Raw genomic sequence first — 13503 nt, 5'->3', positions numbered from 1 at the left:
ACTCTGTAAAGTGCCTACTTTTCATTTTCAGCTATATACTTATATGTGGTTTATGTTTATTATACCTTAATAAATTAAGTTAATTTATAAAAATACAAAAAATCCAAGAGAAAATAAATCATATTTCTTATATTTAAAAAAGTTATTGCCAGACTTGACCAAACCCAATTTTGTGTCTACAAAAGTTAAAAAGAAAGAAAAATAAAAAGTAACATACCTGAACAACTTCAGTGCCTTCTATTATTTTCCTGTAATAGGACACAGATGGGGAACTACTACTTCCTGCCACAATATAGGACCTTTCTGGGTAAGCCAAGTCCCAAAACCTAGGGAAGAGGAAACAAATAGGGAAAATCTTCACGAGATAATAGGAAGAACTAATACTCGTTGGCTTACATTCATCAATGCATTGTTTATACTGTGATTAGAAAAAGATTTTTCTAGAATCAATAATATAACATTAATTATAATAGAGTACTAATTGTTGCCCTTGTAATGTGCCGATAGTTTAAAGCATTAAATTGTCACCAGTATCTATAATAACACCTTTCATAAACCAATGTACTCATCCATCTTTTTAAGAATTTTTTTGAGATACTATACCTTATTTTCATGTCTGAGCCAGCTGTTAGCAGGATAGGATTTCCATCAGCAGGACTGCAGTAGATACCATGGACACTATGAGGAGAAGGCTTAAAAGAAGCAAAGATGGCGAGTCAAATAAAAGACATCAGTGCCTTCCACTAATGGAATACTATTTCTAGAGGCAAGTTAACTGCTGATAGTTCTATAGTCACACTTGGTTACCAGAGGATATGAGAAATGAGTTATATAAGTTATATCTACTTTTTTGGGACTTTGAAGTATAGTTGCTTTGTATTATTCTGAACAGAGAGGTGCAGCCTGTTCAGTTTTCTAAAATTTTCTCTTTAGGACCACCTTGAGCAAGACCGCAGTTAAAGGGAAAAAAAATCTTTCCTACAGGGAAGGGAAGGGCTAAGGATGGAACTCAGTTGGCAAAGCATGTGCCTAGCACATGGGAGGCTCTGGGTCTGATCCCCAGCACAACCAAAAAAATAAAATAAAATAAAAATCCTACCTTTTGCCCCAATGAAGTACCCTGGCAACATGATTGTGACTATTAAAAACAAAAGTACAGATGTTTCTTGATTTATGTGAGGGTTATGTCCAAATAAACTCATTGTAAGTTGAAAATACAGTTAATACACCTATCTTCAAGTATTAGTTATTTACCGTTGTGATCTGACCAGGAGCTATGGCTGTGATAGTAGGAGCAAATGTAACTCCACTTTGTTTTATGACTTCATCCTGTAAAACAACCATGCCAAGTAGAAGAGTCATGACTGGAGCAAGATGTTCTTTTCCTTTTGCTATAGAAACTTTTAAGAACACGGAACTACCTAATGGAGTATTGTTTCTGTAACTAGGGTAAGGGGGCTCTGTTTCTGTAACTGGGGTGACTGGGCTAACTGTGATTGGTTAGGCTTCCCTCCCCTTGACTGCACTGTCCCGCTTCTGTAACCTGGCTTGCTTGCATTGGCTAGATCCCCTGAACATCCCTTTTGCGGTTTTCAGGCTTATAAGGAGCGCCCTTGCAATTGTTTGGGGCTGATCAGGGGAACAGCTTTATGTTCTGGTCAGCCACCACCGGTGTGCTTCAATAAAGGCTTGATTAGATTATACGTGAGTGGTCTGGAAGTCAGTTTATGAAACCCTGGGATGAAGCTTTAACTATAACATTTGGGGGCTCGCCCTGGATCCATTTCTTCCCTACCCTCACGCCAAATTTGCCTCCAACGACGGGCCTTTGGACCTCGGCCCCAGAGTAGAGGGGAGCTCCTGAGAGACGTTCCTCAGCCTCACTCCGAGGACGACTCCAATCCGTCCTAGGACGCTCTGAAAAGTCTCCTGCCAGCTGTCAGTTCTGGTGAGTTGACTCTTCTCTGGGGGAAAAGGTCAGATTGGACGCAGTCGCTTACACCTTCCCCGGGACAGGACGAGACGTTGTCACTGTCTCCCTGTGTGACCTCATCTGTCTGTACCTGGGGCCCACTGGAGGCCTCCCTGTGGGGGCCTCATCTGTCTGGGGGCAGGACGAGACGTGGTCTCTGCCCCATTAGAGGTCTCCCTGTGCAACCTCAGCGATTGTTGCTTGTCCAGTGTCTGTTCTGCTGTTTGTCATTTCTCCAGGGTCTTCTGCTGTTGGTCATTTGTTCAGTGTCAGTTCGCCAGCCGTTTGTTCTGTTTGCGGGGTCTCTGCCCCATTAGAGGTCTCTGGGTGTGATCTCAACGATTGTTGCTTGTCCTGTGTCTGTTCTGCTGTTTGTCGTTTCTCCAGCGTCTTCTTGCTGTTCGCCGGCCGTCTGTCTTGTGTTTATCTGAGTGTTGTGCATGGGGCCCTTTTCTTGTTCCCATAACCGCTCTTCTTTCACCAGGACTCCTTTGCTCCACCGACATCGGAGACAAGGAAGCGCTACAGAGATCTCTACCTGGACCCCTTTAACTTGTTTTCTTAACACTTTTCAGGACTTTGTCTGTTGGTTTGTTTTTGTTTGTTCCCTTTGTGTTCTGTGTTGATTTCTACCTCAGTTTGTTTCTAATGGGAAAATGATGGTTAAAACGGTTTAACTGTGCTCACTACAGCTTGCATTAAAATGTAAAGTGCTGCCAACAGGACTAAAAGAATTGTCAAAAGTAAAAGCTAAAGGTAAAAAGAAAAAGGCATTCTAGAGATTATCTTCATTTAGGAACTGGGCCAGGTGGCCAACTGGGTAAATCATGTCAGTTCCTATAGAGGACAAATTAAAACTAAAGTGTTTTATAAAATTATTATTCCTAAATTGTATAACAAAAAAACATAATGTCTAGAAAATTTGGCTTTTGTCTCTCAGTATTTGCAAGCATAAATAACTCCCAACAATTAAAAATGGTCTAAAGATTTTTCAATGTCAGGCTAAAAGTTGGTGGCCGCTATCCAAGAAACCAGAAAAACCAGTTTAAAATGGGACCCCAACCTGGGGGACTCTCCCAAGGAGACCAATGAAGCTGCATCTTTGGGAAGTTCCTCCAGGGAAAAATAAGCCCCCTTTGTTTGTCTATGTTCCCTCAACTCTTTTCAGCTTTGATGAACAGGACCACCTCACAAAAAAGGTCAGAAAACTTTTAAAATTCTATGTTTGTTTTGATCCAATATGCCTAGGTTAATATGTTTTTCTGATTACACTCTGCTTTATTCTAAGGCCAATTTACAAGGGTTAACTCTCAATCTAATAGGTTTTTTAAAAAATAAGCTACAAGGCTTTTGTTTGTCTGTTTGCTTTGTGTGGGTGCACCGGTGTACTGTCTACATGTATTGCCATGTCTATATATATTTGGTACAAAAAATTGACATATGAGCTCATAAATTAAAATTTTTAAAAAATGGATCCAAATACTTTTGGTAATATAATTTAAAAGGTTCAATTCAAATTGGAAAAATAGATAAAAGTACAAATGTCTTTAAAGTTACTAATACACACTTTTGTTTCTAGATGGTTAAACAGCTATTAAAATGTTAATGTCTATAAAGTGTCTGATATCCATTGTCTCTAGGATTTTTATTCAACAACAACAACAACAAAAGATTACTAATACTATTCAATGCACTTGTCTGATACCTTGTTTTTTTTAAAAAAAGGATACATAAATTTCATCTAAAGGTATATGAAATTAATCATGGATGTGTTTGTTAGAGACATCTAATTGGTTACAAAGTTAAAATGCTGACTGTTAGATATAATATCAAGTACTCTTAACTCCTTAAATTCCATAAGGTAGAATACTTTAAAAATGTTGGTGTTTTTATAAATTGGTAAACTAAAAAGGAAATTTGTAATTATTTTGTGTTATTATAAAAACAAGATTACTCTAAATTACAAAGTCCCAACAGGTATAATTCTACATACAAGGAGTTAAGAGGTTTCAACTGTATTTCAATTAAAGTACTGTAAATAACAAATATTTCATCTTATTAAAATGGATTAATTTATCTAAATTGAGAAATTTATAAGGGTTATTTCAAGATACAAAAAAAAAGGATCAATGGGTTAAAAATTATTAAAAAGTTCTAAATATAAAAATATATTTAATGAAAAACATTTCCAGGTAAAAAGTCTTTATGTGGTAAAGTATAATTATAATACATCTATGTAAACAACAAAAGGGTCTAATTAAGTAATATAAAGGTCTATAAATAAAAGACAAATGTTAAAAGGTTTATATGTAACTAAGTTGGTTATATATGTAACACAAATAGTTAAAACTATTCAAGGTTGTTCCCTAAGGACAAATAATAATGTACTGATATATTTATATGTTAAATTGACAAAAACTTCTAAAAATATTAATTACATTATGTCTGTTAAGTTTTATCCCCTAGAACAAGTAATCTTGGAGAAACTAAGGTTTTTACATCTGTGGCTAAACAGCAACTGTTATTTTAAAGTATTGTTCTACATTACAAATTCTAGATTTTCCTTTTTTTTTTTGAATTTTCACATACGGATTTTTTATTTTATTTTTTTTATTGGTTGTTCAAAACATTACAAAGCTCTTGACATATCATATTTCATACATTAGATTCAAGTTGGTTATGAACTCCCAATTTTACCCCAAATACAGATTGCAGAATCACATCGGTTACACTAGATTTTCCTTTAAAAAGCTAACCTTGGTTAATATAAAAACATCAATGAAAGTGTGGTACATTACTCTTCTTTACAGATTAAATGTGTTCATATCTTTCAGGTATACAAGTCTTTAAGGTAAAAGGTTTAAAAAAAAACATTTTATCAAGCTGGTATTCTCCAAACTAAAATTGTCTGTAATGGTAATTTAAACTTATAAAGATAATAAATTTTATTGGAGATTTATTATATCATTTGATGGTTTTTAACCAAATCTTATGTTACCTTTTACACTAAAATATAAAAATTTAAAGATATTTTAAAAAGTAATTTGAGCCTACTCTATTTAAATAATAATATTATAAAACATTTTGCCACTTTTCCACATGAAAAAAAAAATGTTAAGGGCTCTCAGCCTTTCCTTAATTAACGTTCCAGATGTATGTCATATTGTACTACTAACATTCATACAGAGTCAGAAAACAATATATGTAAACTTTATAAAATGATATCTAAAAAGAGAGACAAAGATCAACTTTAGAACTAAAACACTTTACCTAAAATTGTGAAGAGCCCTGCCTTACCTGAGATAAGGCTCTGCCTCCCACCTTACAACATGTCAGAATAACTTCAAAGTAGGCCAGATTTCAGTTAATTTAAAGTTATATTCAAAGGTTAATTTTATTACAAAGATTACTGTGATCTCAAATAGAAAATATAATGTATAACTCGGCCAAGGTTCAGAATTATATACAAGCTAAATATGTTTTTACTATTGTTAATTTCACTTTGTATTCTCATTATAACTAAAAAAAGTGACCACTACACTTAGAGCAACCACGAGACCTTTACTGTGACAGTGTCTGATTAACACGAGAGAGAGAAAAAGAGAGGGAGAGAAAAAAAAGTGCGAGAGAGAGAGAGAGAGAGAGAGAGAGAGAGGTGAGAGGGAGAATGAGAGACAGGGAAAGTGAGAGAAAAAGGAGAGAGCAAGAGAGGAGGACCTGGCAAGAGAGAGTTTTTATAGTCAAAATCTAATGGGCTCTCTGGATCTGCAAGCTGCCTTGTTGTTGTACAGTGATTGGATCATACAATAGATGCTAAGGTGTCATCTTCTGCCTTCAGGCAGATCTTCAGCATTACGTAAATTAATAAATAAAATAAGGATATTGTGTTATGTAAAAATTAACTGTAAAGTTATTAAGATTAAAGTTAAAGCCCAGCATTATTACTTTAAAACTGGTAAAACTGACTTGCTGGATGTTTAAGGCCAAATTTAAATATTAAGGTTAAAATAAAGGGGCCAAAAAATATTTAGTTCTTGCCCTCTAAGTCAGCCTGAACCCAGGACAGGGGAAAAAGCTTTGCAACTCCAGGCCACATAACCTCCCGATAAGGGAGATTAATGAGACCAATGGAAAACAAAAAGCCAATGAGTGTACATGCTGCAAAAGAGGAGGGTCATTGAAAAGGAGAGACATGCCTGAAGCTTCCAAGGGAAGCCATATGATCAGCAAGACCTTGACACATCCTAATGCAGATGACACTAACAGAGCTAAAATGCTACTCACACGTTCCCCAAGAATGTCCTCCAAGGAAACTCAGCTGACTCTTACCAACAGATAGAAACAAGGTCAGTTTGACCAGCTTGGTCTTAAACATCTAGCAAAAACAGTTAAAAACCTAAGCACAGCCATTCCTGGGCATTTAAAAAGAAACAACAGTTATTTTAATGTAACTTAAAATATACCCTAGTGTTAGCATCCCCCAAAATAAGTAAGACTGGAGGCAACAAAAGAAAAATTCTTAGGCAAAAATGCCTGATAACTATCAATAAAAAACTGCTAGAAGTTTTTAGTCAGTTTAAGGCCTACAGATCTTCCTAACTTCTTATACAGGTAGATGTAATCAATGTTTATTAATATAATTATCTAGCCCTAAGTAACAAAAGGATCTTTACTGAACACAGAAGTCATGCCAAAAAGGTATTTTTACAAAAATCAGATGACATTAACAAATTTAACTAAATGTTGTGTCTACATTCTTGATAATTCTGACAATGTTAAAGATTTATGTTCCCTAAAAAAAGTGCCTTATTAGGCTTTGTTAGGCCTTGTTATGGGGACATTTTCTCAGGTCTTCTGCCTCCTGGTAAACAATTATTAATTTCTGTCAGTTTCATGATATTCATGGACAGGTTCCAGATGCTACAACTGCTATTTTGTATTAATCTTACTTCAGCACTCATGTCTTTTTGTTTCTCTCATAGAAGTGCCCACCCCAGGTGAATTTACATCCTGTTCTTCCTGAGCAGATTTTTACCATGGACTCCTTGACCCACTCAGTTTCTAAAAAGGGACTCCAAACTGCTTGCCCACTGCACATTGCCCCCCTTTCAGCTCGAAGTAGCAGGAACGGTCATTGCCCTTTTCCCTTACGGCAGTTGGAGGTCTCTAATATTAGAAAAAAAATTACGGTCAATATAGATGTTTGCAACATGTCTAGCTCAGAAAGATGTACCTGGAAAACTACTCCCCAAATTACGCTGGGTGATCTCCCAGAAAGAGACACTTGCTTCTACAACCCAACTTATAAGTGGGACAACTCCCTGTTCGCCAAAAATTGTGCTTCCTGGGTCCCACTTCGAACTCCTTGCCTATATCTCCAAACTGTCAATAACTCTGAACTATGTAACCTACTATTTTGGTGGAGTAAAGGGAAAAGAACACCTGGACTTATTAAAAGGCCAGGCCCCACTGATTTATCAACATAGACTGGCTGCCCCCATTTTAGTTCCCCTCCTGACTGGTTTTGGAAGTCCCTCAGCCGTCAAATAGATATAGATTTAGGAAAACTAAAAAGGTCAATCTCCAAACTAAAGGTTCCACTAGACTCTCTGACAGAAATAGTCTTACAAAACAGATGAGTTCTAGATGGTCTCTTTCTGAAACAAGGAGGACTTTGTATGGCTCCAGGAGAAACTTGTTTCTCTGCAAACCATTCTGGGATAATAAAGAACAGCTGGCGCTTGTAAGAAACAGGTTAAAGAGATGAAGCACTAGAAACTTCAGGCAATTGGTTCCAAAACCTATTCTCATGGTCCCCTTGGTTGACTACCATTATTTAAGCCATAGTTGGGCCCCTAGTCCTTCTCCTGATTGGGATTACTGTAGGACCCTGCCTCTTAAAAACCCTCCTAAACTATATACAAAAAAATGTAGGTGAGGTCAAACTTATGGTCTTGTGAGTCCAGTATAGTCCCTTAGACACAGAAGGATGGAACAAAAACTGAGGCCTAATGATGTGCAAGATTGACATCAAACCTACTAAAACCAATGGGGAATGTGATAGTAGGAGCAAATGTGACTCCACTTTGTTTTATGACTTCATCCTGTAAAACAACCATGCCAAGTAGAAGAGTCATGACTGGAGCAAGATGTTCTTTTCCTTTTGCTATAGAAACCTTTAAGAACACGGAACTACCTAATGGGGCATTGTTTCTGTAACTAGGGTAACGGGGCTCTGTTTCTGTAACTGGGGTGACTGGGCTAACTGTGATTGGTTAGGCTTCCCTCCCCTTGACTGCACTGTCCCGCTTCTGTAACCTGGCTTGCTTGCATTGGCTAGACCCCCTGAACATCCCTTTTGCGGTTTTCAGGCTTATAAGGAGCGCCCTTGCAATTGTTTGGGGCTGATCAGGGGAACAGCTTTATGTTCTGGTCAGCCACCACCGGTGTGCTTCAATAAAGGCTTGATTCAATTATACGTGAGTGGTCTGGAAGTCAGTTTATGAAACCCTGGGACGAAGCTTTAACATGGCTCACTGCCCAGCATCACAAGAGTGTATTGGACCACATACCTGTTAGCCCAAAAAAAGATCAAAATTTCAAATATGGTTTCTAATGAATGTCTATCACTTCTACACTATCGCTATAAAGTAAAAAAATCATTTGGTCAAACCATGGTTAAGTCAGGATCCTCATATTTAAGATGGTCATATTCCATTTTTTCATAACCTAAACTTGAATCCAGTATTTGCCTAATTAACCCAGGTCTACTGTAGTTCTAAAGAGATACTACAAACTTTACGTAATTAGCAACCAAAACATTCAGTAAAGCAGAAACAAGCAAGTTTAAGGAATTAGAAAATATGCATGCAGCAATGGCCACATGATACTTTTTTTTTTTTCACATGATACTTGATGTTATTAAAAACTCAAATTTTAATCCTAACCCCAAAGCCCAATAGATCCCTTGTTTGCTAAAATACCTGAAAGTGCTTAGGATGTGAGCAATAATATCCTTTACAGTTAGAACTAGAGACAAACCTGTAATTCAGAAAGTGGTGGTGCACTGCTGGCCCAGAGAGTAAATCTTCTGTCACCAGTCTCCATGTCCCACATGGATACTTCATTGTTCCCCTGAACAGCTAAGAGAGACAAAGGCCAGAACTGTTAGAGCAGAAGGATCTCACACTCAGAGCTTTCACATTGTGGTAGGTAGAGCAATTTTTTCCCAACCTATAAGAAATACTGACTAACACTTTTAAATAACAACATGAACCTATCACCATATTGGGTGAGTGTAGTTAACAAGCTTTTAATAGCCTAACAATAAATATTTACTGGTGAAAAGAATTATAGGGCAGAAAGACAAATCACATGCAGATCCAGCCCTCAAGAAACCTATGTTTTTTGTTTAAGTTTGTGAGTTTCTCCAGAAGTGGAGGAAAAAAAGGATATATGGAAAACAAGAAGACATTGGCAAAGAAACAAGTAAGTGTAAGTTCCACCTGAATACAGGGAATTTAAAAAATCACATCTGGTGGGTGAGAATCCAGGTCCCATCATGGACAGAATATTTTAATAGGGACTAAAAAGACAGATATACTACTTTAGCAAGAAAGAACTAAATGCGGGGGGGGGGGGAATCTGTGGCTATGTTGGAGAAAGATGAATAAAGAGAAACATGAGTTATAACTGGAGCATATCTGTGACAGATCACAAAAATTGGAAACTCCAAGGCCTAAGACAGAAATTATCCCTTAGGATTGTGATGCGGGGGAATGACAATATACCAGACTTCATTTGCTTAGAGCAATAGAGCAATGAACCAAGATGATCTTTCTGGTTTTGAATATGAAGGAAGGAGACATTAGCTAAAGGAGTACAGCAACAGAAGTGGGAAACTGCAAAGAAACAGAATAGCCTCCAGAGGGAATATGGTCCTTCTGCTACCATGATTTTGGCCCACAAAACCCACTTCAGATTTCTGGTTTCCAGAATTGTTAGGAAATAAAACTGTGTTATGTCAAGCCACAAAGTTTGTGGTAACTTGTTATAGCAGTCACAGAAAACTAACTTATGCCCATAAGGAGCCCCAAGGGAATAGAGACCAGTTACCCCAACCTGGTTGTTTCCCTCACCTCCAAATAACTGTTCCTCTCAAGATGGTTTTCTCTAATTTCTTTCCAAATTCCAGTAACTATACCTTCCACTCATGCTTTCTACTGCTACTCTGCTATTATTAATCTTGTATTACTGCAATATCTTATGATAGTCCTATATCCACACCTTTGTAACAGTTTCTTTGAAAATAAATCCTTATAATTTTCCTACCATTGGTATGCCATCAGTTTCTCATTGGAACCCTGACTAATAAAAAGGTTAGACAGTAGTTATGAGGGCTGATCTCTCCTTATGGTCCATAGAGCCTTTTGGACCACACTGGCTATTACTTGCAATGAAAAGCCACTGGGAGTTATTGAGCAGAAAAAAAAAAAATTTTTAAGAGATATGGTCAGAAGCAGGGAATTAAGAGGATATTGCAAAGAAAGGACAGAGATTGTGGTGATTTGAAATAGGGAGCCAATAATGTAGTAATAAGAAGTGGTCAAATTCTAGATATATTTTAAGACAGAATTTGTAGAATAGCTGATGCACTAGAGGTGGAATGAGAAAAAGAAGAGTTAGTACCCATAATCCTAGAAACTCAGGAGGCTGAGGTAAGAGATTACAAGCTTGAGGCCAGTCTCAGCAACTCAGCAATAACCTAAGAAGACACCAGACTTCTGCCTGAGCACCCAGTAGAGCTTCCATTTATAGACAGAACATCACAGGAAAAGTAGTTCTTTGTATATAAAGCAAAACACTAAAAATGTATCTTAGCAATAGGATATAACACATTTTCCAAGAAAACCCCCCAATACACAAAAGCTGGCCCTTCATCTTACCTGCTATCACCCAAGACTGATACAAAGGGTGCATTGAAAGGCGCCTGATTCGAGCCCTGGAAGGATGACAGTGACTGGAAATTGGCAACTGGAACCTCATGTCCCAACAAGCCATGGTACCACTACTTGTACCTTAAAGAAAAAGAGGCATAAAAAGATTACCATATAATGATCAAAGCACACTAGGGGGCATTTGTACAAAGTATTAACTTTATGTCAATGTATTTTAAAATTGCCTTCATCCCTTAGAAAAGGGTTTCATTCTCATGTAGCTGTCTTCCCAGTTTCAAATAGTACCTATAGTTGTTAAATAACAGACATAAAGTTCTTGTCATAATGTTGTAGAGTACTGTCTAATGAATGTAAATTTAAAATGAGTAATTCATTAATTACTGATACTGTTATTAATTGCCAAAGGTATTCACAAAAACAAAAACTAGAGAAAATATAAACTGAATTTGGTAAGTCAAAATGTTCAGACTACCTTCAATAATGGTGTAATAGGGGATAGTGGATACTATTTTATCCAATGATCACTTTGGAATCCAAAGTTGGTAGCAGCTCTGCAGCTGTCATCAGATTTCAATCATTTTCATGTGCCCTTTTCTCCAAAACATCCTGGAGATGAATATGGATATCCAATCACAGCAGAAACTGGGGTGAAGTCTTTGCATCTACCCATAGCAACTTAAACTCTGGTCATGAAAGCAAATTCTTGCATTGGTTTCCAATCCCAGCAGGAGTGGGATGGAAGGAGTAGTAGTTACACAAAGACAGCTTGCATGTCAAACTGACCCACTCCAAGATAATGACTCAAATAGTACAGGAAACATAAGCATAAGCTTCCCCCTAAAAGCTGATCACGGAGCCTAAGAGGCATCACTACCATTTGCTAACTTGCTAGTATATAATATCTAATTTTCTAGACCTAATATTACATCTTCCTGTACCTGCACAGTTTACTGAGACAGAAGGCAAAAATAATGCATTTTACATAAACTACATAAAAAGTAATACAGAAGGGCTGAGGTTGTGGCTCAGTGGTAGAGCACTTGCCTAGCATGTGTGAGGCACTGGGTTTGATTCTCAGCACCACATATAAATAAATGATAAAATAAAGGTCCATCAACATCTAAAAAAAGCCCAAGTAATACAGAAAAGGGCAGATATATAATTGTTGCAAACATAAATTAGGGAATTAAGAAACCTAAATTCAGACACAGAAGATTGTTAATTCTTCTGAATAAGAGAGAAAGAATAAGATGTGATAGCTTCCTAAGGGTCAGGTTCAAAGTACTATGGGGGCAAGGAGATGACATTTAAAACAGGAAAAAGGAAGAAAATGTAGATATAAGATGTTCAAAGTTTCATAGAAGGAATAAGCTTTAGTGATCTATTGCATAGATTGGTAATAACAATAGTGCATTGTGTGTTTCAAAATTGCTAAAAGAAGTACATTTTAGATGTTTTCACCACAAGCAATAAGTATGTGAAGTGACTAATCTGTTAATTACCTGATTTAATCATTCTACAATATGAAGATACATGGAAACATTACATTGTACCCCATAAATACGTACAATGATTATTTGTTAATTAAAAATCAAAATTTTAAAAACCAGCAATACCATTCTTGGGTATGTACTTATAATAAATAGACATCTATGTCCTTACAAAAACCTATTTATAAATGTTTACTCAGAACTAAATAAAAGCAAGAAACAACAATAATCTATTAACTGGAGAATGTGATGGATACATAAATTATCAATAGACTACAATGTCACTCAACAATAAATAAGACTTCTCATACATGCAATCACATGGAAAAGTCTAAAAAATTTATGCTTAGCAAAAAAAAGAGACACATATTATATGATTCTATTTTTATGACATTCTGGGAAATGCAAAATTATGGAGACAGAAATGAGTGGTTTTATTAGGGGCTGGGAGGAGGGCACTGAATGTAAAGGAGTATGAGGAAATTTTTCAAGAAGTGATGAAAATGTATCCCATTTATGGTGTATATATTTTTGGTACATTGTATATATTTTTATATTATATATTTTTCAGAACTCATCAAATTAAACATTTTCAAAAACCAACAACAATAAAAACAGAAGAAAGAAGCAAGAGAGATCACATGGTAGGGGCTGGGGATATAGCTCAGTTGGTAGAGTGCTTGCCTTGCATGCACAAGGCCATGGGTTCAATCCTCAGCACCAAAAAAAAAAAAAAGAGAGAGAGAGAGAGAGAGATCACCACATGGTGTATCTTCAACCTTTGGGGAAAAGAGGCTTGGAAGATAATAACATGAGAAACCATTGCTGGCTCTTCTCCTGCACCAGACACTGTGATATAAGCTTTTAGCTCATCAAATCCTCAAAGCAGCCTTTGAAAGCATTAATCCCATTTGAAGATGAAGATTCTGAGACTTGAGTTGAACAGCTTGACTGAGGTTATTGTGTAACTGAGGTTACACAATTTTAACTGTGTCTGCAGGAACTCAAATTCTATTTTTTTTAAGTCAAGCCTGGTGATTTCCTGACCGAGTAAGAGAACGCCAGAAAATTTGATCACTATAAT

The 13503-nt window shown here is 36.6% G+C and overlaps 1 protein-coding gene across 5 annotated transcripts in view; it reads right to left on the bottom strand.

Annotated features, from left to right (window-relative positions):
• Window positions 1-13503, bottom strand: part of Pik3r4 (phosphoinositide-3-kinase regulatory subunit 4) — a 79799-nt gene that overhangs the window by 1144 nt on the left and 65152 nt on the right. For 3 of the 5 annotated variants that reach the window (XM_048794214.1, XM_048794216.1, XM_048794215.1), the window contains 5 exons: window positions 10918-11049; window positions 9014-9114; window positions 1255-1329; window positions 604-692; window positions 218-326 (listed from right to left, as the gene is read on the bottom strand). In XM_048794214.1, coding sequence (XP_048650171.1) covers window positions 218-326; window positions 604-692; window positions 1255-1329; window positions 9014-9114; window positions 10918-11049 — 506 coding nt within the window. Of the gene's footprint in view, window positions 1-217; window positions 327-603; window positions 693-1254; window positions 1330-6971; window positions 8077-9013; window positions 9115-10917; window positions 11050-13503 lie in introns of those variants that run through there. The other 2 variants (XM_015487069.2, XM_048794217.1) reach the window with 2 other exon arrangements.

Source organism: Marmota marmota, unplaced genomic scaffold (assembly GCF_001458135.2).
Source record: "Marmota marmota marmota unplaced genomic scaffold, marMar, whole genome shotgun sequence".
Classification (NCBI taxonomy): domain Eukaryota; kingdom Metazoa; phylum Chordata; class Mammalia; order Rodentia; family Sciuridae; genus Marmota; species Marmota marmota.
The sequence above is the reverse complement of the archived record's forward strand: the minus strand, read 5'-3'. Positions and strand labels throughout refer to the sequence as shown.